At 41.2% G+C, this 23861-nt stretch overlaps 1 protein-coding gene across 4 annotated transcripts in view; it reads left to right on the forward strand.

The window, feature by feature from the left end:
- The window catches only part of acap2b (ArfGAP with coiled-coil, ankyrin repeat and PH domains 2b), a 50449-nt gene extending 29319 nt beyond the window's left edge, over positions 1-21130 (forward strand). The window contains exons 9-26 of one of the 4 annotated variants that reach the window (XM_069153451.1): positions 707-781; positions 2300-2311; positions 4750-4812; positions 7936-8048; positions 8667-8718; positions 9351-9451; positions 9680-9785; positions 10200-10408; positions 11379-11448; positions 11671-11765; positions 12023-12225; positions 12965-13066; positions 13694-13786; positions 14245-14477; positions 14892-15001; positions 15123-15233; positions 15622-15683; positions 19524-21130. In XM_069153451.1, coding sequence (XP_069009552.1) covers positions 707-781; positions 2300-2311; positions 4750-4812; positions 7936-8048; positions 8667-8718; positions 9351-9451; positions 9680-9785; positions 10200-10408; positions 11379-11448; positions 11671-11765; positions 12023-12225; positions 12965-13066; positions 13694-13786; positions 14245-14477; positions 14892-15001; positions 15123-15233; positions 15622-15683; positions 19524-19627 — 1914 coding nt within the window. In that variant the 3' untranslated portion in view covers positions 19628-21130. The remainder of the gene's footprint in view (positions 1-706; positions 782-2299; positions 2312-4749; positions 4813-7935; positions 8049-8666; positions 8719-9350; positions 9452-9679; positions 9786-10199; positions 10409-11378; positions 11449-11670; positions 11766-12022; positions 12226-12964; positions 13067-13693; positions 13787-14244; positions 14478-14891; positions 15002-15122; positions 15234-15621; positions 15684-19523) is intronic. The other 3 variants (XM_069153454.1, XM_069153452.1, XM_069153453.1) reach the window with 3 other exon arrangements.
- The last annotated feature ends 2731 nt before the right edge of the window (positions 21131-23861 follow it).

Genomic DNA, 23861 nt, shown 5'->3' on the forward strand with positions numbered 1-23861 from the left:
ACCCCCCCGATCCTCCCTCCCCTCGATCAATGACCTATAATCAGATACTTATTTTTTTTTTGTGTTAACACTTGCTGTTTTATGTCACATTGCTGCAGCAGAATTATCAAGAGGCACAAAGTAGAGTTTCACTGCTGTAAGGCAAACTGGCCCGTTTTCAGCGTCATCCTGTGACCTTCAGCACTTCACTGAAATCTTTTTGTTTTTAAATGTGTTGCTTTTTTTTCTGCGCTCAAAAGATCTTCTGTTTTCCTCTCCACATGCGATGGTTACTCGCGGGGACGAGGAAAATCAATCATCTCTTATCCAATTTCACACATGATGAAGCCTCCGCAGCACAGCCCATTTCGTTTAGAGAAGGCCCATCTTGTCCCCAGCTCGCCTGTAAAAAAAAGTTGTTCATTTTCCTGGAGTCATTTTTACTCTCAAGATTGGAAAGAGAAATAAAGAAGCATCTGCGCACACACACTCAGATATACCTTGGAGTGTAAAAGATAGCCCTTTTATTTTAATAGGCCAGCATTGGAATTTATGACTCATTCACTTCTTATCTGCTTTCTGTACGACTCTTAAGGTCCGATAAATCTGAAGAATTCAGTATTTTGCCTTAAAGAGCTTTAACATTTGTGTGTGCTGATTTTGAATGAGATACGTACGACCAGTTGGTTTGGTAAGCTTGACTAATCAGTTGTTCGGTCTCTTGCAGTTGGACCAGCTGGTGGTGGATGCTGCCAAAGAGAAGAGGGACATGGAGCAGAAACACTCCACCATCCAACAAAAGGTGAAAAAACACTCATGGTCTGTTCTCATCGTCCTCCAGTTTCATACAAAAAAAAAAAAAAAAAAAAAACGTTCACCGTTTTAGCACTTGCCACACGATGTAACAACAATATGAAAGAAAAGCATGAATGACAACTCCTTAAAAAAAACCCTCACAGTCAACTTAGGATCAACACAGAAAAGCTACATCAGGTTCTGGTGACTTTATGGCTCTTCGACGCGCCCATCTTTGATCACAAAGCCTTTCTTATTGCACACAGAGCACTGTACTGCCATGCTGCAGGACTTTCTTAGTAGGTACCATGAGTAGGTTCCCTCAGCCCCCTGATCCAGACCTCTCTCTCTCTCTCTCTCTGTCATCACCGCTCCCCTGCACTGCGCTCTCCACCACGGGGCCCCCCATTCAAAAACACTTTTAAGATTGTGAAACTTTACGAAGTATTCACGTCTGTTATTATTTGGTCATTTAAAATTTGAAGGGAAAAACAATTATTTGTCATTAAAATGAATGAGTATAAATAATTGATTACGCCGCATGCAGGTTTCTAACTACAGTTTATTCTTGGAGTGAATTAAAAAAAAAAAGAAAGGGAGTAAATTCTGCTCCAAGAGAACGTTTACACACTGAAGCATTGGCTTCATCAGTCTACTGTTCATTTGCCATTTGAGTGAATGGAGGTAGTACTCCGCCCTCACGTGTAAGGTGACCCCGAAGGATGATCTCGGCTACACGCCCATGCATTATTGACGGCTGACGGAAACCCATTTCCAAACAAACGAGGTTCGGTTTCAGCGTGCTCCCATCTCCATGCAGCGCTAACAAGTCACACTTTTTCATATTACCTCCCTGTTGTCCGCAAATAAAATGTAAACATTTAATAGGACACTCAAACGAGAGCATGTTTTGTCCTCAAACGGTTATTTTCACGGTTTTCGTCGTTATCTAAAAGCCACATCTGTTAATTTTGACGCCTGATCTCTTTGCAGAATAAAGGCTGAGCAGGATGTGGGTTGTTATGTCACAATATGTGGTGGTGGTAAATTGCCCTTAACTTTAATTGTACATCTCACAGCATCATTAACTCCAGACAACATCTGCCAGTTTCTTACCCAGCTGTTGTCTGCCGGGCTTCGTTTCGGTCTCCAGCTGTGTGCCAGCAGTACTTCTTTAAAATGTATTCCATTTGACATCCTTCCTCTTGTTCTTTTCGCCCTTTAAAAAACAAAAAACAAAATTTCCTCTGTCTCCTCCCTCTGTATTTGTCTTTCATCCTGTCCTCTCTCTCTCTTTCCTCTTACTCAGTCAGTGATGGTACGTGTGCCAACTTCCGCCTGTCCTTGAGAACCGATCCTCCACCTCCCCTCCCTCAATTTATCTAGATGCTATTTTTATGTGGTCTTGCTCCCACTGCTCTCTCTTAGCTGGCTGTTTGTACACAGACACTAACCAGCTGTCTCCTCTTTTATTCTTTGTCTGCTCTTTTTCTCCCCCTACCTCTTCTCCTTCTACTCACTCCAGGCTGCTGTCCAGGTAAGCTGTGTTTCTCTTCCTTTTTCCCTCGCTGTCACTCTCGTCTGCATAGTTGGATAAACACTATATAATTATGTGTCCTTGGTCAGACTTCACTTCTGCAGCTCCCATCATTTTTAGAGACCAGTGATCTGAGTCATCCTCAGAATAAACTGCATGATGCGATGACATTTACTGTAATAGATTTAAGTTGACGTGAATGCTCCTGTGCATTTTGCAGTTAGTGTATGTAGACATGGAGCTCAGTTGATTAATACAATTAAGACTGCTTTGACACCATAATGCCTCATTCCACAGTGTACTCATGCTTAGTTAGGGTCTGTTATTTACAGATCTTAAGTACTGGCTTATTTAGGGCAAGAACAAAGGTCTTTGTCACACTTATTTTCTATTATCTCGCTGTGGTTTTTACATGAATGAAGTGAAACATGCTGATCGTAGTCTGTATGAGAATGACGATGATGATGTTACAAGTGCAGCGGAATAGACCTTTAATTACCTTTAACAATGAGAAGTAGGCGATTGTTTGTATGTGTGTCAGACGATAACTCGTTACAATAATTTTGCTTCGGTGTACCTTTAGAGAAACTCAAGACTACTGTCTACTGACTTGTATCATCAATACTGATTTTATAGTTTTTGTAAGAAAAGCTGATAAAAGGTACACGTCATTTAATCAAATGTAAGTCTAACATCCTTCCTGGGCCGACTTTAAGTCCAACAATTTACATTTCTGTTGATTGACACATACTCGCTGTTGTAGGGATCAAATTCGCAGCTTTAACCTTAGAAGACAAGTTTTCTCACCACTAAGCTGCACTGCCACCTTTATAAATAATGAAATTCAAGTATAAAATATAAGTAACACAGACTTTTACAGTCTCTCCCACCTCGTCTTGTCTTTTTATTTCAACTGTTTGTTGATCCTAGTCATTTATTCTGGGTAACTCCCACACCACCTGTAAAATCCTGCTGGGTGGAGAGTTTTCTTGTGTAGCCGAGTTCTGTGGCAGAAAGTGTGTTTTGAAAACTTGTAAGGAAATCAATGAATCATTTTTTTTCATAACTGACCCGATTGTAGAGTATTTTGTGTCCTTATTGCCTCTTTATAAAACAGGCGTCTCTGCCTGTTCAGTCTCTGCATCCTGTGCATTTATTTGTGCTTTCTATTATCATTGAATTGATGAAACCTTCATCCTCGTAGGAGTTGAAGGGGATTCTGAGTTTGTGTGTAGTAGGCTTTTCATCTGCCTGTGCAGAAGCACAGTGACCATAGGGTATGACCGAGACACAGCGGCGGAAGGAAAATTAGAAACGGGTTGCTGACTAAAAGATTTCTGTCTCATCTCAAAAAGCAACAAACCAAGAGTCACTGGGTTTTAAACAGCTACAGATATAACGTGGTTTCGTTGTCTTCTGAGTCCCTTAACTCTTTTCCGCCGCAAACTAAAATCACGCCTCTTCCGACTTTACCTTGAATAGGTAGCACTTTAGTAGCGCTCAACATGGCACTTACTGATAGCGCTTTGTAGTTTGAGTTTCTTGAAGAAATTTTAATTTCTTGATTCTTGTTGTTCTGGGTTGTGTACCCTCATGGTTGAAATGCACTTATTGTAAGTCGCTTTTGATAATGAAATGTAATGTTATGTAACATTATGCAAATTCAGGTTAAAGGCTCAAATGTGACAGATATTGAGGATGTTTAAAGGTTTGGCTTCTGTAGTAACACGCATAGTGAGGGAGATGAGAGAGTGAGGGGAAATGCTGAGTGCACGTCTGGTAAACTGAAGTCAGTATAAATGTTTGATGCCCAAGCTCCTCTGCATGGTCTACTTGATTATTCTTACCCAGCAGTCACACCAGCCCCCCCCCCCCCCCCCCCCCCCCCCCCCCGCACACACACACACACACACACACACACACAGTTACACACGGGTGACCTTCTCTTAGAGCATGAGGCCTCAGGAGGAGGAGCAGCAGAGGCTGTGACGAAAGTTTTGATAGACACAGAGACGCAGGAGAGGAGGAGGTGTGAGTTTGTTGAAGAGACAGGCCACGCTGCTTCAAGCGGCTTCAGTCATTGAGATGAGATAGTGACGATTTGTTGGCCTTACGGGGAAACGGGCACAAGCACAGACACAAGTTGTCTGACACACAAAAATCTATGAAAAATGAAGATTTTCAGCCGTTTCCACTACGTTTGGTATCTGGTGAGTGCTTTCAATAGGGACTATGTGTTTGTTTGTGCCCGTGCACGCGACGACGTCACTGTGCCCACGGCTACTTAAAGGAATAGTCTGTGTTTTTGTGTGTGTTTATTTTGCTTCTGTGTACGAATTTGTTAATTTTGACATATCCGTGCTAAATTCCTGTGTTAGCGTCAGGAAATGCAAATGTCTTTTCTGTCTGTGTCGTTCTCTTGCTGTGTGACATTTTAGGAGGTGACAGAGTTCGACTTTTTACCAGACCACCGCAACTTTTGCGCTTGGAGGTCGACCTCCGTACGTAGAGTCAATGCATCGATTTCCATCTGACTTCCGTTTTGTAACCCTACCTGCCCCAGTCTTTCATCTCCTCTCCTGCACATGCTAAAGGGACTGCATTGCGGTGTTTGTGTCGACATTTGCACTTTTGTCCATTTCATCACGTCAAAGTGTGACACATGCATTAATGCTGATGTGTCTCGGTAATGCAGCATGTCTAATTTTGACACCTTCTTGTTGTCAGTGTGTGCTTCAGTGAACTCAGGTGGCTGGTTTGATGTCAGAGTGGTTTGTTGCTTTGCAGTCATTTGCCATTAGATAATAAATGCCAATATCTCTGTCAAAACGCTTGTGTCTCTACAATGTTTCAGGAACTCGGAACAACATCATGATAGTTTGACCACTACCCATTTTTGAATCTCTGCCACAGAGTTGAAAATACTCTTCTAAACCCATGTGGTCTCAGACATTGCTCAACTCCTACTTGAAACATGAGAACCAGACGAGTTTTCACACAACAGCAACAGCGTTGCGATATATGTCATTCTTTGGCCTTTAATTCTGGCGTTGTTTGTGGTCATAGAGTCTATGCTTGTGTGAGTGAATGGTCACACACATCAAGTGGTCAGTTTCAGTGTCATGTCTTCTCTGGTTGGTCCAAGCTGAAATTAAGGGCATTTATTCCTCTATGCATCATAGTTTTTTGACTAATTGTTAGAGTCCTGTGGCTTTAGGCTTAGGAAAAGGTGATTTTTTTTTTTTTTAATGCCTGGACTGGTACTTTCCATTGTCTTCCTATTTAGAAACTTAATGCAGACACATTTTGTTCCACTTGTGCTCCCAAAATATCTGGAGTTGTACGTCATGCTGGAAAATTATGTTTGCCTCTAGTGTTCAGGTGTGTGTGTGAGTGCGTGCGTGTGTGTGTGTGTTTGTGCACATCCGTTTAATACACCATGGTATCATAGGCTTAACTTATAAAGCTTTTCCTCTGGTTACATTTATAGATTCAGGCAGTGAGGGAGTGTGCAAGCGCAGACAGGCAACGTGCAGTCATGCATACGAAGTAAATTGAGACATTGAAAAATGATGATGAAGCACAGAGCGATTTTACCCCAACATTAAACTCACATACAGTATATAAATCTGTTGAGTTAACTCCAAGTCAGTGTTTTCGTCTGCAACATGTATGCATGTTTATGTGGCTGTTAAATTGGATCTGTTTTTCAGAGCACAGGCCAAATGGAAAGTTTACATGTATAGGTTTTTAGCTTTGTCTGGGCTCACTTACAGATAACTAAAATTGTTTTTTTAACTTTTTATTTCAATCAAATCCTTTTTGTATGGAAAGGAAAATCACTTCGTAAAAAAGAGGCAGATGGTTCTGCAAGAGCAGAGTGGGAGTGTTGTTGCCTTCACTGAGAAGATGTCTGTTGAATCCTTGTGTTTAGCATGGTTGCTTTTCAGGAAGTAAACAGGAAATAGTTGTCATTGTCACCACCTGCTGAATCACTGAGGTCATTTCCAGTCAACACAGGATTATGAACGTTGACATATTTGTTCTTACTGAGCCCACTTTAGGTTTGTCTGTGGTATATTTTTGTCTGTAAAATATTTAGTTCTCAACCAAAGATTTTGTGAAGGCAGGCTGATTTTAGTGTTTTGTGAAATAAACATTGTTGTTATAAATACAGCTGTTCATAAACTCGTATCAAAAAATAGACAAGAGGATGGTCAGAACATGTGCTGAATGTGCAGAACAGTTAAGAAATGACCATCGCACCAGCCTGAGGAAGAAAAAGTCTCTGGATGTTTCTAGAAGGACAGCAGAGAGGACGACTCCTCAGCTAGTGACAGTAACTATATCCTAATATATCGATATAATATATATATTGGTTGTGGAGACGGTGACACTTGGTGTAAATTGACTCGACAAGGACACACACACACACACACAGACACGAATGCATGCATACATACGTGTGTCTTTGCGCATCATAGTGTTCAGTGTCACTTGAATCTGAGAAAGCTGGGAGGGTGTTAGGAGAGTGTGGCGGCAGCTCAGGTAGTTAAAGCTAGTCTGACCACAGGGACAGTCCCATGACAACACAGGAGATTGAGTTACAGCAGAGCGGCACATAGTGAGAGACAGGATGCATGACCGCTCACTTTGCTGCTTAACTCCATAGAGGACAATAACTAACTCACTAACTAAACAAAAAAAACTATGCAATAAGAAGATTTTTAATACTGTTGTATGTTCATAGTTTGGATTTATCCAGTATTTTTAATGTAGCCTCAGATCTTAAAGGCTGAATATGTCATCTTAGGTAGCTTTATTACTTTGTTTCTTGCACACAAATAAGGACATGCTGTTTGAACTTGTTTCTGGCTCAGGACAAACCAGGTGACTCCTGACATACGTTACGCAAACGTACTATTTTGACTTCAGAGGCAGGAGTGAGGGAACTGTAGTAAATCTAACCTTTGTTCTCAAGCAGTACATTTGACTGGCTGTAATAGAGTATTACACAGTAAGGATAAACTCTGGCTGCTGTCTTTGTCTTGTCTGGTTTTTCAATCAGCATTCAGGCCAATGAGAGCAGTGTCTGTGCAGTGCTGCTCTATACAAGGTCATTGAGCTCACCAGTCCATGTGGGAAAAGTGCAGAGTCACTCTTCAGCCCAGAGAAAACCACCAACACCAAAAGGATTTATGAGGATACATTTTGAAAGAATATTTTTACTGCAGGTTATTGTAATATACAGTCTTAATTCATCTTAATTTCCCTTTTTTTTTCTCCCTTTTAAATACTCAATAACTAAAATAGTGCAGAAGAACATACAAATTGGACTATTTGGCAGCTTTCATACACATTAAAGGACAAGGTAGCTAAAACGCAAAACTCAAGCTGGAAAACAGGAGAATAAACCAAGAGAGCAAAACGAGAGAAAAATATTGTACAAAACAAATAAATGCACTAATATATTTTGTACATGAGACAATCATTCATAAGGACTTCTGTTTATTGTTTGTTTTTTGTATGGTTTCATGTTTTTTATTATTCTTTTAACACTGTTATTGTTAGCTTTTTTTTCTGTCTATGCTATCTTTACTTCATTTTCTTTCCTTGTTTTTCAGGATTTCTCTAATGACGACACCAAGCTGGAGTACAATGTGGATGCAGAAAACGGTATCGCCATGGAGGGTTATCTGTTTAAGAGGGCCAGCAACGCCTTCAAGACATGGAATAGGTACGGCCGACACAGCTGACCCTAGTTTGTAGCTTAATGAATACTTAATCAACTTGATGGTAAAGAGTAACTTCAGTCAGCTGATTATGGATTTAAGAAGGAAAACACTTTCTTAGGAGACACGAGTGCTTTACATTTTAGTACCCCAGCAAGTAATTTAAGACATGTTTTCAGTAAAGCCACAAGATTACAATCAGGTAAGATTAAGAAGGGAGAGGTCATAATAATTTCACAACACTGTCAGTCAGTTCACCGTGTCGCCTTTGTCTTCAAAAGTTGACTCGTATACCTGAGGTTGTATTTCTACCTCTGGACCCAAAGCTTCAGAAAATACAGATAACTACCTGGCTGCGATTTTTATTCCTCTGAAAATGTTATTCCCAGGTGATTATTAAGAAAACTCTAAAACAAAAAGCAGTTTTTGTCATGATGCATTTTTTTTGGTTTGTAAAACAGTCTACACTTAATGAAGTCTTCTGCAGACTCGACTTCTCCTTCCACTATATGTCCTCATTAGCTCAGCTCTTTGTTTTCATCGCTCAAAGGCTGTTATTTTAAGAACATCTCTGGAAATCGCATGTGACTTTGTTTTTTAACAGACTTGTGATTTCCTTTCAGGCGTTGGTTCTCCATCCAAAACAATCAGCTAGTTTACCAGAAGAAATTTAAGGTATGTCAAGTGACTCCCTGCACGCCGACCACAATCAAATATGCATGTGTTTGACTTCCAGCACAAATACCCCTCCATCTATTTTTAACAGGACGCCGCAGCTTCACTTAAGAGCACAACTCGTAAACAGTCGTTCAGTGTGAAATAAACCACATCTCTGTGTGAAGATGTGAATCTGTGTGTATTATAAACTGAAATGAAGCCATTAAACGGCTCCTATATTCTGGAAACTTTTTCCTTGACATACATTTTTTGCTAGATGCTCTAAGCAAGTGTAACATGCTAAAACAATGTAAGGAAAACTGTTAGTCGTCAGGAATTATCGATTATTATTCGTGCAATCGGCAACTTTCTGCAGTTATTTCTCATGTCCGCATCGCATGTTTTTCCTTCATGGCGCTGTGCTGTGTACGTCCTGATAGCAGTAATGAACCATTCAGATATAACCCAGTCACCAACGTCGCCACTCACTCCCTGCTAGAATAAAAGGTTTCTATACATTTATATTTTAGTATCGCAGTGATTTGTGTGTGCATTTGTTAACATCGCAAAGAAAGAATTACAATGCATTGTACCATGCTGTACGGATCTCGTTTGTGTGCTTAACTAAAGTCGCCGTGTTGTTTCCTCAGGACAACCCGACAGTGGTGGTAGAGGACCTGAGGCTATGCACAGTCAAACACTGTGAGGATGTGGAGCGTCGTTTCTGTTTTGAAGTGGTGTCACCAACCAAGTAAGTGTGAAACATCACTCTCTATCAGTCTAATGAGCTCTGGAATATGTGGGGAAAAATAGCTGGGAAGGTGGAGCAGCAGTGTTCCCACCTTCCAACACATGCTCAGACACACACTCCTACACACACACACACACACACACACACACACACACACACACACACACACACACACACACACACACAGTCAGCTGACAGCAGCTGTGTGATGCCTCTGTGCCCCCACAGGAGCTGTATGATGCAGGCAGACTCGGAGAAGCTGCGACAGGCTTGGATCAAAGCTGTCCAGAACAGCATCGCCACCGCCTTCCGTGACAAGGGAGATGAAGGCGAGGTAAAAACCAAACACACTGAGACTGAGTGGATGGTTGGTTGCAAGGATAAACACTGCAAAATATATTGTAGTAGATAAATTCAAACAAATACTTAATGTCATTTAACTCTATTCATTTAGCGACTGTTGAAAAGTCGAGAGACAGAAATATGAGGAAAAACAAGAGAACTAACGTGTAAATTTGCAGGTATGCAGTGGTATAAATGAAAATTTTTATTACAGTTATTCATCTATTTCTATGAATATTACAACATCTCGCTTCAGGTGGTTTTCATTTAGTATCCTCTTTTTGCTTCTCCCACATATGACACAAGAGTGCAGTTTCATTTCGTTTCATTTCATCCTGTCCTATTTTTCCACGTCTGGAGTGTTCTTCTTGGTGACTGTGCGTTTTCTTATCCCTCTTCATGTCAGAAGCTGGATAGGAAGTCGTCCACGTCGACAGGGAGTCTGGACTCCAGCGGGGAGCCGAAGGAGAAATCGCTGAAAGGAGAGAGTGCCCTGCAGAAGGTCCTGACCATCCCAGGCAACGCCTGCTGCTGCGACTGTGGCCAGCCAGATCCCCGCTGGGCCAGCATCAATCTGGGCATCACCCTGTGTATACAGTGCTCTGGCATCCACAGGTAAATACTGCAGCTTTTCATAAGCACGTCCTTATAATACGCATTTTATAATGAACAGTTAGACACCTAAAAATGGCAGCAAAAGCCAGCAATAACAAAGATGCAGGAGATAGATACTTGAAATATACAACTAAAAAGAAAAGCCAGATCTAGATAAAGTCAGGACACTCTTAAATAACCAACTTGTACATTTAAATGTTGTGAAAATTTCATTGGTTCATTCCAGAGAAGATAAACTTGGGGAAGCTAATAAAGTAAGGGGACATATTTAGGAAAATATTATTTATTTTTCTACCACTACATGAACACAGTTCAATTGGAGTTCATTTTATCTCTGTGAAAACTAGAAATCATTAAACGTATATTGGCTTGTGTTGTGAATGCCTCGTACAAAATGTTGGTCTTTAGGGATTTAAGAAATGTAAACTCGTTGTTATGTAAACTCACAGTCTGTCTGTTGTGATGACCTTTAATTACTTGCCAGGGTAAAATATTTAATTACTACACAGGCCAGTTTAATTTACATAAACGTGTCCAGGGCTGTTCCCATGCTTTCTGCGTAAAGCAATAATTAACAGGGCTTCAGGCTATGTTCCTCGCTACAAAGGATCGAAAGGCCTCTTTTAAAAGAATTTTAGAAATTATAATTCCTCAAAAACACCGTCTGTGATATCGTCAAGTCTTTCACACCCTCCCATAAATTCTATAATATGTTTTTAAGATAAAGTTCAAACCCTTTAAAAGGTTTTATGCAGCAAAAAGTAAAGTGAGGATATGTTTAAAAAAGATGCAATTAATTATTTGTCAAAATGTCCGATCTAAATCAAATCCTCACCTTTAAAACAGCGTCATTCCTTGTAGATAGTTTTTTTTTCCCCGTACTTGGCAGCCCATGAATCTGCACAGTGAGTAATGTCCCTGTGCTTCTTTTTTTTTTTTTCTTTTTTTTTTATGATTTCTTCATGTACAGGAGTCTGGGAGTGCATTTCTCTAAGGTTCGGTCCTTGACTTTGGACACATGGGAACCAGAACTACTTAAGGTGAGTGAGCAGAAGCTCGGAGAAGGTATAAAAACAAATGTACATAAACTGCCCAAAACAAACAAAATCAAAGTCTTACTTTCAATTCACGCACACACTATTTTTTGGTCTTTTCTCTGCTTTTTGATATGCTTCACCGTGAGATCTTTTAAGCCACGTGTAACTACTGCCTGGTTGATTATCCAGCTACCATAACTCATTTTTTTATTCCACATTTCGCAGTTGATGTGTGAACTGGGGAACAAAGTGATCAACCAGATCTATGAAGCTCGGCGAGAGGAGCTGGGAGCCAGAAAGCCACAGCCGGGAGACCCCAGGTACGAGACTAGTAGAGAGAATATCACTGTTTTTAAACCAAATCATTTACCTTTAAGTCCTGCTGTCCTGAAGAAACAAATGTCTCCGTAGAACAATGACTTTGTCCTCATTGTGGTGAATTAAACACTTAGTCTTCAGCCACTGTATAGCTTCTTCTAAAAGCAGGAGTTTGATGTAGATGAACAGTGGTTTGCCAACATTCGGCTTTCATTTTCATGTCATTCATAAACACAGCATGTTTGTTGTTCGCTGACAGACATGAGGTAGAGGCCTACATCAAAGCCAAATATGTGGATCGTCGGTTTATCCGCCGGCCGTCGGACGAGGAGCTTCGCAGCAAAGTGGTTTCTCTGAGCAAACAGGAGAAGAGGCTGAGCAGCAGCTCTGAGCATCTGCCGCCACGACCGCCTCCACCCACCCCCAAACTTCGACCGGGGTCTAACGTCTCTGGGCAGTCAGGTCAGTACAGAATATACGCAAACCACCTCAATATGACTTGTAGTTTGGGACAAGCTGTGGTACATTTCAATGACTAATATATTCAAAGTCAGTTGATGTCGGGCATTGTTGGGTCAGTGAATTTTTTTGCTTCCAAAATACATTTATGAAAGAGGAACAGTAGAACTTAAACTTCCCGTCTTAAACTGTATTTTAGGATCTCTGGGTTTTTTTTTGGTTTTTTTTCACAAACTCTTATTTTTTTTCTTCCTACTATTTTTCCCCAAACCAAATACCTTGATTCTTAAACAAATAAAATAGGATTTCAGAGTTGTTGTTTTTTTTCAGTTTTACCACCAAGAAAATGTTGGTGCTTCTTCAGAAGAAACTGCCACTACATCACGAGTGATTGTATGCTCTGACATGGGATCCCTGCACTACAGTGGAGAAGTGTCCACCCATTGGCATACTGCATGTTCTATGTGAACATCATATGTCTGAGCCCACTTTGCCTCCCATTGCTTTTCGTAGTCTGTCTCTTCCAGTGTCAGCCGAGCCAGTAGTCTAACTATCTGTGCTTTCACCCTGCTCTCCTCTTTCTCTCGTTCTCTCTTTTCTTTTCCTCCCCTGGCTGTTCTGTGCTTCTGGACTAACCTCCGTGCTCTCACTGCCCCCTCCTCCTCCCACCCCAACCCAACCTTGCCATGTAATTTACACCCTTCGCCCTCCAATGTCCAAACTCCCATCGTCCCTCGCGTAGCTGCTGCCGGTGGCACGGAGGCCCGCCGCGACTCTCTCTTCTGTCCTGACGAGCTTGACTCGCTCTTCTCCTACTTTGACAACTCCTCCAAGCTCAGGAGCAGTAAGTACTGTAAGCTCAGTGTTTTGCCTCCTTTCCATCCCCCTCTGTCCGTTTCACTTCACTGCTTTGGGGCTGTGGACTAACAACCCTTCATCAACTCAACTCCACTGTTCCCTCCTCATCCTCAGACCTCCCTAACGAGCCGCCCCGTCATTGTACATCGTACCATGTTTTTTTGTTTTTTTTTCTTCCTGAGGGGTGGGGAGTGTTTCTCTCACTCATGGTTTCGGTCAGTGTCTGGTATCTACGTCATCATACTTTTGGTTTTTAGGGACCTGGAACTTGAGGTGGTGGTGATGGAGGGGATCTGTCATCCGGTTCTGTTTCTGTTGTCTTCCACCAGCTCCTTGCTTGTAACACGGAGAGTAAAAAAAAATATCAGGACCACCTGCTGATTCTGCTGATCAGATTGAAAGAGCATTTAGCGTTTGTTAAAAGCCAGTAGAAGTTCAAAAGTTGATTTAGAAAAGCAAACGCACTGATCAAAAAGCTTTTAAGGGGCTACGTAAAGGAGGCTGCGTGTGATGAAATCAGCATCAAAGTGTTCCTTTTATTTTTTTTTACACTCTGTGAATGACATCTTCATGTTCTTCCACACGTTGTGATTCAGACTCTTTGTTTTTACAGTGAAAAGTGCTGACAGCGGCATTCAGAACAGTGCTGCCGGGAGCAGGGAGATGCTGGCCAAAACCCCCTCCAATAACAGCCTGGCAGACGCAGGTGAGAGAGAGACACACACACACACACACACACAACACACACAACACACACACACACACACACACACACACACACACACACACACACACACACACACACACGTGTACATCTGTCTGTAGGCGTGTCAGCATCCTACACAACCTTCAGAGGGACAAAGTGATGCTGTAGAGGGACATGTATACAAAAGTGTCTCTGGTTGAACCTCAGACCGTCAGCTCACAATAAGTGATGCCCTCTATAGTGCCTATGCTAAAGTAATAAGAGAAGAACGTGTCTGGGTCGCTACCGCTGCGATGAGCCTATACACACCCCTATTTTCTCTTTAACTTTTCTGCAAAGCAGCTTTTTATGGGGGGTGTATGCATATGTTGCATAATAATTCCCAGATAACGTAGAGGAATACTTTACACACCTTTTTAAAAAAAAATAGTTAACACTTTTTTCATCCCATTTTTCAGAAGCTGCTGAGCCTCCGCCCATGCCCATGCCTGCCACGCTGCCTCCTCCGTCACCCTGTAAGGAGATGGTCTTCTACGAGCCCAAGGAGTACAGCCCGGGTCTGCAGCTCTACTGGGCGTCATGTGCCCGCAGCCTGCCGGACATGGCAGAGGCGCTGGCCCACGGAGCCGAGGTCAACTGGGTCAACACGGACGAGGAGAAGAGGACGCCGTTGATCATGGCGGTGCAGGGGGTGAGTCTAACAACAGCAGGAAACCCAGTCAGTTCGGCACCATTTAATGTGGATTTCTGATGGACCAAAGTAATATAGTCACGTTCATCATGGACTCTCTCATTTATTCATTTGCAGATGATATTTTAAATTTAGAGTCAATAAGTGCTGCATGTCTTGGGTGTAACGATACACCAGGGATACACCAGGGATACACCAGGATCAATGAGTTACTAGATAATAACACTTGAGTGCGATCAAAGTACACACAGTGTGGAAATAGATGATGTGAAGACTAGTGTGTGTTTCTTTTGTGAACTTAAAAAAAAAATTTAAAAAAAAAATCTAAATAACACCGTAGCGTTTAATGTGTTTTTCCACTTGAATAAAAAAAAAAAAAAAAAAAACATTTGTCATATTGACGGTTCATTTCAGGGCTCGCTGGTCGCCTGCGAGTTTCTGCTCCAAAACGCAGCGAATGTGAACCAGCAGGACGCTCAGGGCCGAGGACCCCTCCACCACGCCACCATGCTGGGACACACAGGGTTTGTTACTCACAGAATAGTGATCGGCCATTTTAACAAGAGTGATGGAACACGGATGATGACGGACCTTAAAAAAAATACAAAATAAATAACCGAACTTGAAATTTAATTTCTGTTGCAGGCAAGTGTGTTTGTTCTTGAAAAGAGGAGCAAATCAAAATGCTGCCGATATTGATGAGAAAACCCCCCTGACCGTAGCGGTGGAGGCAGCCAATGCAGACATAGTCACGCTGTAAGTGTTGAATTGAAATGCGTCTGTTGCTTTTAATGTTAATAATTTGGTGAATTTTTCTGTGTTGAACTGGAACAACTTCTGCAAAAAGCTTTGAAAATTCAGTGTGATTGTAATTTTTCTATTTCATTTAATCTGTAAGGACTTAAAGGCCTTTGTCAGCTCAAGTGACTGCATTAAGCAACTTTATTTAGCTTGGATATAAACAAAACAGCGAGGGCATTTTTTTACTTCTAGATGTTAAACAGAGGCCGGTAACTGTGCTGTTATCTATTAGATCTGAGTAGTTCATTTTTAATTTTAGAACCCTGAAATTGGAGTTATACGCTGAAGAGGCCGTTCATTGACCGACGTGTAACCGTGGCCCGTTTCTTCCTTCCCTCCGCAGGCTGCGACTGGCCAAGATGAACGAGGAGATGCGGGAGGCGGAGGGGCCTTACAGTCAGTCAGGTCAATATAACACCAACAGCCCCACCGAGATGCAGTACAGGAAGTGCATGCAGGAGTTTATTAGCCTGCAGCTGGATGAAACGGAATAACTCCCGCTCGCTTCAGAACACACGGGCAAAAAAAAAGAAATATTACAAAAAAAAACAGGCCGTGGAGCCGTTATTGCTCAGGTTTCAGAGTTGGAGTCAGTTAACTTAAAACAGCAGATGAAATCCAGCATGACATCCAAAACGTAGACCGGTTTAGTGTCGGCGGTTTCAGCGCAAACTGGGGCAACTGTTTTTTAAGAGGTTAGAGGAATTGGATTGAAGTGTAATGTCTGATGAGTGAACTGAGCCCAACTCCTGCTCCTGTCCTGCTGTAGAAACTCCTGCCAGCTGCTGCAGCGGCTCCACGCCTCGTTGTGTTACGGCATCAGGTGCTAGACTGTGTTGATGTGACGGGGTTAAAGCCATCCGCTCTGAACTTTACTCAAGAGTTTGGTTCCAAAATGGAACATCCTCCTTTTCCACTGAGTGACTGTTACTCGTGTCAAATTACCGATGAGCACAAAAGTGAAGGAAACGGTGTCGCTTTTTACTTGATAGTGTGTGTTTCCTTTAAGTTGAAATGTTTCGGATTTCCTCTTAAAGGTGATTTCCAGCAGCTGATTAGACGCGCGTTTTGTGTGAAATACTTTGTCATTTTTAAATTGGTACTGTGTCTCTGCTAACAGTCACAGTATGTTTGCAAAAAAAAAAAAAACTTATCTACCCAGTAACTGCCACCAGTATATCCAGTGACACTCAGACCTCAAAGGGACGGCAGTTTTCTCTACAGTATCTGGCAATAATCGCGACTTTTGAATGACATTTTTATTTTTTATCTTCTGACCAGTGTGGAGAGGCGTGTGTCTATAAACTACTTTCATTTTCAATTGACCTGTCCGAAGTAATTTATGCACATTCCTGTTAATGGTTATGCAACTACTCTACCTTTTCCCCCCGTGACTGTATTTGAAGTCTTAACCACTTTCAAGGCCTGTTTACTTATTTCAAGTGTTCGCTGTCCAAACATGATGCATCCTGCGGTTGTTACATGCCTGATCTGAAAACAAAAAAGCATATTTTAGAACATTTTTTTTCTTTATATATATATATATATAAAGATAACTCTAGGAGCTGTGTTAATAACTGTTCTTACTGTACATGTTGTAAATGATGTGCATACGTGCATTTCTTTTTGAGTGCCACGAGGATTCTGTGTTCACATCCTTGCTTTTCTTTTTTCGATTGTGTGGTATTTACTTCTGCTTATGACAATATCGTGTCTTGGTTATTTAGTCGGTTAAGTGTGCTTGCTCATTGCCCGTAATCGCGGGAAATCCTGAATTGTAAGACGAACGGCCTTTTGGTGCCATTGCATTGATCGTCTCGAATGTTAGTGGATTTTTTCTCGAGTATAGACAGACCGTTTGAGGTTGGTACATCGTCCAGCAACAAGTGCAATAGTCTAGAAAATGATCTACATGTAACCGTGTATAGCTTTTTATCACCTGCTTGTCCTAGCTTACATTTATCTTAATCATATGGGAGCTTTACAAAAAAAAAAAAAGGAAAAAAAAAAAGAATTCACAAAGAATGTGGAAAGAGATGATTTTGACTGAATGAGTGAAACGTACCCCAGTTTCATCCCACATTTCCGCTTCATGCCTCCCCAAATCCCTCGGAGGGCACCAAAGCACTTTGATTGAGCGGTCATTGGCAGAGCGGCTCCCCCTGCTGCTGGCAGAACAGTATGTGATGTTTTGAGTGGCTGACGTGTCTGGGGGCTGTGCTCTGTAGTTAGTGTCGGGATTACTGATTGTGTTGTGATAGTTTTTACAGACAAGTGAACTCTCTTCTGTCCGGTTAGAGTAGACGCTGAGGGCTTTTTTTGTTGTTGTTGTTGTTGTTGTTGTTGTTGTTTCTCTTAGATTGTGGAGCAAAGGGATTCGTGCATTTACATGTGCTTGACCACAGGAGGGAGGGCTAAGCTCAAAAATGTCCTCCATTTGGTCCTTAAAGAATGGTGCATCTGACACGGAGGCCTCAATGTGCTGCTGTAGGAAGCTGGACTGTTATTAGCCCGTTTGCTGCTTTGTGGGCTTTTTTGGGCTTTTTTTTTTTTTTTTTAATATGTGAGGGAGATGTTGGACCTGAATGACAACGAATGAAGAGAAGTTTTTTTTTTGTTGTTTTTTTTTAGCGAGTGAAACGGTTACTAATAGGGACAGATAGAAACTACTGCTGGATGTTGTTGTGTTAAAGGTCAACGACAGAAACAGTTGACAATGATCAGGAGAAGGAGCAGAGTGGAGTCTGAAGTTTGTGCTTCCAGTCGCTGAACGATCCGCCCGTCGTTCAGCTCCGTCCTCTTTGACACCCCTGAGCCTCTTCATCAGCGCCTCCAATCAGCTGATGAACGAAGGGACTGATGAGGGATATTCAGGGATAATGAATGTGAGGGAGCGCTGACCTCATCAAATCCTCCCTCCACTTTTGATCAAAATTACAGCTCCCTTGACTCGAGTGTTTCTGCCTGATTAAGTGTGTAGAAGAAGCGCACGGCGGTGGTTCTCAGTCTGAGGGCTTCTCTGTGATTTTCGTGGGCATTTAAACGTTCATTTTTGAAATCGGGGGCAGGAATAAATATATATTTTTGGAAGTATAATGATTATTCTTTTCATATTTTTCATAAATATCCTTTAATCTTTCATAAATATTTCTTGTAGTCTTCTTCAAATTGACTTAAAAACCTGAAAAGGAGAAATTTACACGTGACACTCCTGACTAAGAACCACTGGTGTGATATAAGAAGAGGCTCTTCGTCGTCTTTAAGACACGGCTGTATTGCTCTCATCCAGTTCTCTTTATGTGAATTCGCTCTCTCAGTTTTGTATTTTGCTTTCCTTTTCCCACTCTCCTCCCCAGAGTTTGTGCCTTTCTTCTGTTCTCCTTTTTCTTTGGGGTGCTGAGGCCAACACAACTGTATTTTTTTGTACATAAACTCCTGCACTTTAAACACAATACAGTTGTTGACAAAAACTAACGTCTGTGGGCTTGTCTCTTTCTTTCCGAGTCGGTCTCCAGTTTTGCTGCCGAGATCCTCGCTGGCTGGTTTCTCAAACATTTGCCTTTTGCCTCTTCTGTTCTCGCCTTTTGTTTCTCACCGCCGCCTTGTTCCGTTTCATATTTCGAGCCACGCCGACACTTAAAAGGTATGGCCAACTTTTTCTTCTCGTTCTTGTTGACACTGTCACTGCATGATGCCCTCCACTCTTGTCAAAACACTCCGTGGATGCGTGTTTTATCCTGCGCTACACCTGCATGATGAGGGTGTAAACCATTTTAGTTTTTGATCATTTTTCTGACACGGTTAAGTCTTGACAACTTAAGTAAAAGTTATTTGGACATATTGTATTGTGTTTAGTTGCAGCAGGGTTGGTGTAGTAAGTGTGTAGCAGGGTCTAGACTTTTGTTCAAATATTATACTTTAAACTGTTACAAAACTGTCTTGTGTAGAAGAGATAAACTTTAAAAGTAAATGTTTTTGCTGTGACAAAGTAGTCACAATAGTAGCAGTAGTTGCTGCTATTAGGATGCGTTAAATATTGCAGTCCTGTGATTTTTGTTTTTTTTTTACATGTCAAATGCTTTAAATTTAGTAAGTTTTAAAAGTCTGAAAAGGTAAAAGTATCCATTGATTCATAAAAAAAAAAAAAAAAAAATTAAAAAAATTGTGAATTCAATTTTGAAAATTTGTCTTTTATTTTTGTGCTTTTGTTGTTCCTTATGTCTTTTGTCCTCGTTGTTGTTACAGGAGATGAAACCTACCAGGACATTTTCCAGGACTTCACCCAGATGGCCTCCAACGACCCGGACAAGCTGAACCGCTACCAGCAGTACGACCCGCAGCGACCGTGATGCTGCACACGCGCCGTCCACTCGCGGTCAGACAGAGACGGGAAAAAAAAAGATAACTGCGATGACGTCCACTTTCCCCACAGCATCAATCAGACACGTCTGCTTTAAAGCTCCCTTTCATCAGATTAATTTCAGCTTTTGTTGAAAACTACGAGCACTTCAGTCGAGTGAAGGGGAACTTCTGTGAATAAAAGAAATCCTTTTGATTTTTTTTTCCAACTGTGCTCTCAGTAGGATCGAATGCAGTAAGTAAATGGTACTGTGTTAAAGTCAAATGATAAGCGAACTCTGTCTGAATGTTTAATCTTTTCCGGTCACACTTTCTGACAGTCAAAGACAATTTCCTCTTAAATACGACAAGTGCGCAGCATCAGAGCTGTAAAGAGAGTTAAGTACATGACAGACTGTCAAATACTCCATTTCATTTTTAAAGTGCTTCCCTCTTTTCAGCAGGAGTCTCTTCATGAGCATCAGCGTCTTTTTTGTTGTTGTTGTAAGTTTTGCTTTAGAGAACTCAGCAGGCGTATGCACGGCAACATGCTTTTACCTTTTTGCACAAACGTCTTTGTCTTAAATCGCCACTGATGTTTGTTTACCAGTTATGATGGTAACGGTGTTCAGTGATTATTGAAGCAAACCTGTTCTTAATGCATCTGTAATGTCAAATTAGATGATAGTTGATTTGAAATGATTTTTAAAAGCTTGTTATTTAAAAAAAAAAAAAAAAAAAAAAAGTTCTGAATGATTTCCATTTTTTTTTAGTATCTGCGGTTTGTGTTATTGAGGCGATCGCCGCTTCAGCGCCGTGATGTCATAGAATTTAAACAACATCTGGATTGGATTGGAACTGAAGCAGTTGAACACTTTGTCTGCGTTCACTGTTATTAGTAACAAATAGACATGTTTAGGGAAACTTATTAGGATGTTTTTAGGAAAATATTTTGGAAATTACAGACCTGTAAAATGAAGAGTTACAAAAGTTCTTACACAATCTGCAAACTCTCCTGCTATGTTTGGAAACATGAAACCCATTGTGGATGTCCTGTAAACGTTTATGACCTCGTGTGTTGATCTGAAACATTATTGGTTACAGAGGGATTCTGCATGCCCTTGTTTCGACACCTGTAGATGAGTTCGATCTTCCAGTCTCAAAATGAGTGCAGGTAACGATCGTTTTGTTCTGTAGGATCTGTTATTTTTCTCTGTTGAAACTCTTTCTCTTATGAAACTGTAAAATCTTCACTTTAACATTTACGCTATATCCTAAAATAAGATGTTAATCACAGAGAAAACCTTTGATTGATGCAACATGGGATACAATTCTTGTACATTTTGTACAGATGCTTTTGAATTGTCCAAGTTAGTGGTACTTGAATTATAAAATAAGCTTTTGTATATGCTGTTCTTTGTATCATCTGATCATTTTAGGCCATTTTATATCTCCTGTCTGTACACCAATATACATGTACTGTATAATAAACCCGTAATATGTAAGAACTTCAATACATACGGACCAAAGACTCACTCCTGAATGTAGATTTTTGGCTGTTGTTGTTTGAGTTTGACTACCCACAATGCCTCATTCGACGTCATTAAAGTCTTTACAGGAACGTGTTGGTCAGAACAGGGTTGGTGTGAACCAAGAGGACTTCACTGGTGCCATGTATTTCACAATGTGAACAGGTTGGTTTAAAGACCTGTGGAGCTGCAGTGCCCTCCGCCTCGACTCACAGGCTCGGTGCTCGGTACACTGAAGTGACAGTGAATCTTCTGTTTTCTAAACACTGGATATTAGTTGCAGTTTGTCAAGAATATCTTTCTGTCCCTCAAAGAAACAAGAATTGTAACTTGTGCGCGCATCGCTCAGGCAGATGGTGTTTGTATGTAATTACATACGTGGTTGTATTTGTTTTTAAGAGTCCAGAAATCCTCACGTTTCACTACGACGGAGGTGTTTCGCTCGTCTTTGGGTCCGCAGCTTCAATCATACTTCCTTTTAGACTTGTGTTGTACTGTAGAGAAGCTTTGCCGCTGCTCATAAATGCAACTTGTTCTATATTTAGTGAGAAAGAAAAAAAAGTCATTAATTTTGAGATGTTTAAATTCTGCCGTTGGTGTTATTTTCTCTCTGCAGACTTGCTCTGACTAACCAGGGTTGTTTGGTTTTTACAGAAAACAGCAGTGTAATCTCTGTCCAGCAGAGGGAGGGCCGCTGTCGGTCCTTCTTATTCGGAGGATGAATTCTTGACACGTTACAGCCTCGGATCCTGAAAGGCAACGTAACGTCTGACTTTTCTCTGGGTATTTCATGTATTTACTTCATTTGTTTTCACCAGACTAGATAGTTTAAACCTGACCCGAGCCCTCATATGTTTCTGATCTGCAAAGATTAGTAACGTGCTTCTATCATGTGTTTTTAGTATTTTATCGTTCAACTATGCCTTCTTAACTCCAACATTAACCTCAGCTGAGACTCTTTGTTTATCCTTAATCAGAGAATTTTTTTTTTTGCATGCAGAGAGACTATTGATGCCGTCTCAAGTCCTGAATCCACCCGTGTGCTTAATCTTTATACATGTTCATTAATACATGGCCCACCTTTAGTAATTAAGTCTATGTTTATTTCTGCAGCTGTTCGAATGAGAGGTGTGTGCGTATGCGTGCGTGTGTGTGGTCTGCTGAAAACACGTCTCTTTTTCAACAGTGATAATTCACTACAACTCCATCGACGTGCTTATGTTCAACTTAATGAAACCTCTGAAACACAAAGTGCTTTCATGTGCAGGTCAGCTGCCGCACTAAAAGCTCTTAATATTACGACATGCTCCAGATCACTTTGCTCCAGTTGTCCTGTCTCTGTCAAGGCACCAGTTTGAGCTTCCGCTGGCTTGTGTGCAGACACTCTTGCACCCTTTCTCTCCCCCCCCCCCCCCCCCCCCCTCCCACACACACACACACAAAGGATGAAGGTGAAGCAGGATGACCGGATACGTAGATAAGAACAAGTGGGAAATATGCAGTTCAGCTGCAGGGTGGAACGAGACTGCAGCAGACTTTCTTTTTGCATTTTATTCCCATGGTGGCCATTCGGAAAGTTGTATTTAATTCTCATGAAGGAGTAGAAACCTCAGCGACTTCAATGCACGCAAAAGAAAAAAAAAACAAAAAAACATCTTGCACATTCCCAGCTGGAAACCATATTGGAAACATTTTGGATTAGTTACTGGATTTTTGAGGCTGATGTCAGGAGTTTAAGAATCTGATCTGATTTAAAAAAAAAATTTTTTGTAAAGATCTATTATTCTTTTGAGAATAATTTTTTAACAATGATTTCTTATTACAGTTGACGGATGTTGGTATTTCTGTTTATACTTTCTTGGGACTGATTAGTTGACACATTCACTAATGTGATCAGTCAATCCATCCACATGAAATATTTTTTTTGAAGATTTTGGGGGAAATATATTCGAGTTATTTTTATTTGAGCAGACAACCATAAAATACCTGACTATGCTAATTATTATTGTAACTGCTGATGAAGTCTTGTGCTCATTGTTTGTCTCTGAAATAGCTGTTTTGTGCCATTTTTGGTGGCACATTCTTTAAATTACATTTTTTTTTTTAGTTAGCAGAAAATCCCCCATTGGCCTGCTCTGTATATACACTGATGATGGACGACAAATCAAAGTAGAAACCTGAATTCTTGACCCCCACATTGAGGGGATCCGGTGGCTCTGATATCTTGTGGCGAAGATTAACTGACATGGTTTGGGTCCATTTGTCCTTTTAGGGTCACTGCAAATCACTACAAAGTTGTTTCGAGTGATTACCTTCATCCGGTGAGGAAATATTTCTATCGCGATAAGGACGAGGGATTAAATGAGGTAAATCACATGTTATGACCTTCACAGTCACAAGAGCTCAACCAAGCTGAACACCTCTGTGTTCGACAGTGCTCTCCAACACCAACAGAAAAAACGCCGATAGAGCAAATATCTTTTGGAAGAACGGAGTTCATCGCCCGAACAATCGATGCCAAGGAGCATTGGAGCTGTTCTGGCAGTACGTGGCGACTCAACACCTTCCCTTTAACTCATCACCCGTCTCTGTGTATATTATTTATTCCCCCTCCGCCCCCTCCACCCATACCTAGTGTGTAGGGAACTAGTAAAAATGTAAATCAACATACGTGTCTATTTAGAAAGGAAAGAAATACAAACAAAGGCTTCTAGAT

This window comes from Embiotoca jacksoni, unplaced genomic scaffold (assembly GCF_022577435.1).
Source record: "Embiotoca jacksoni isolate LCO1_2020_lvr unplaced genomic scaffold, fEmbJac1.0.p SCAF_19, whole genome shotgun sequence".
NCBI lineage: Eukaryota > Metazoa > Chordata > Actinopteri > Embiotocidae > Embiotoca > Embiotoca jacksoni.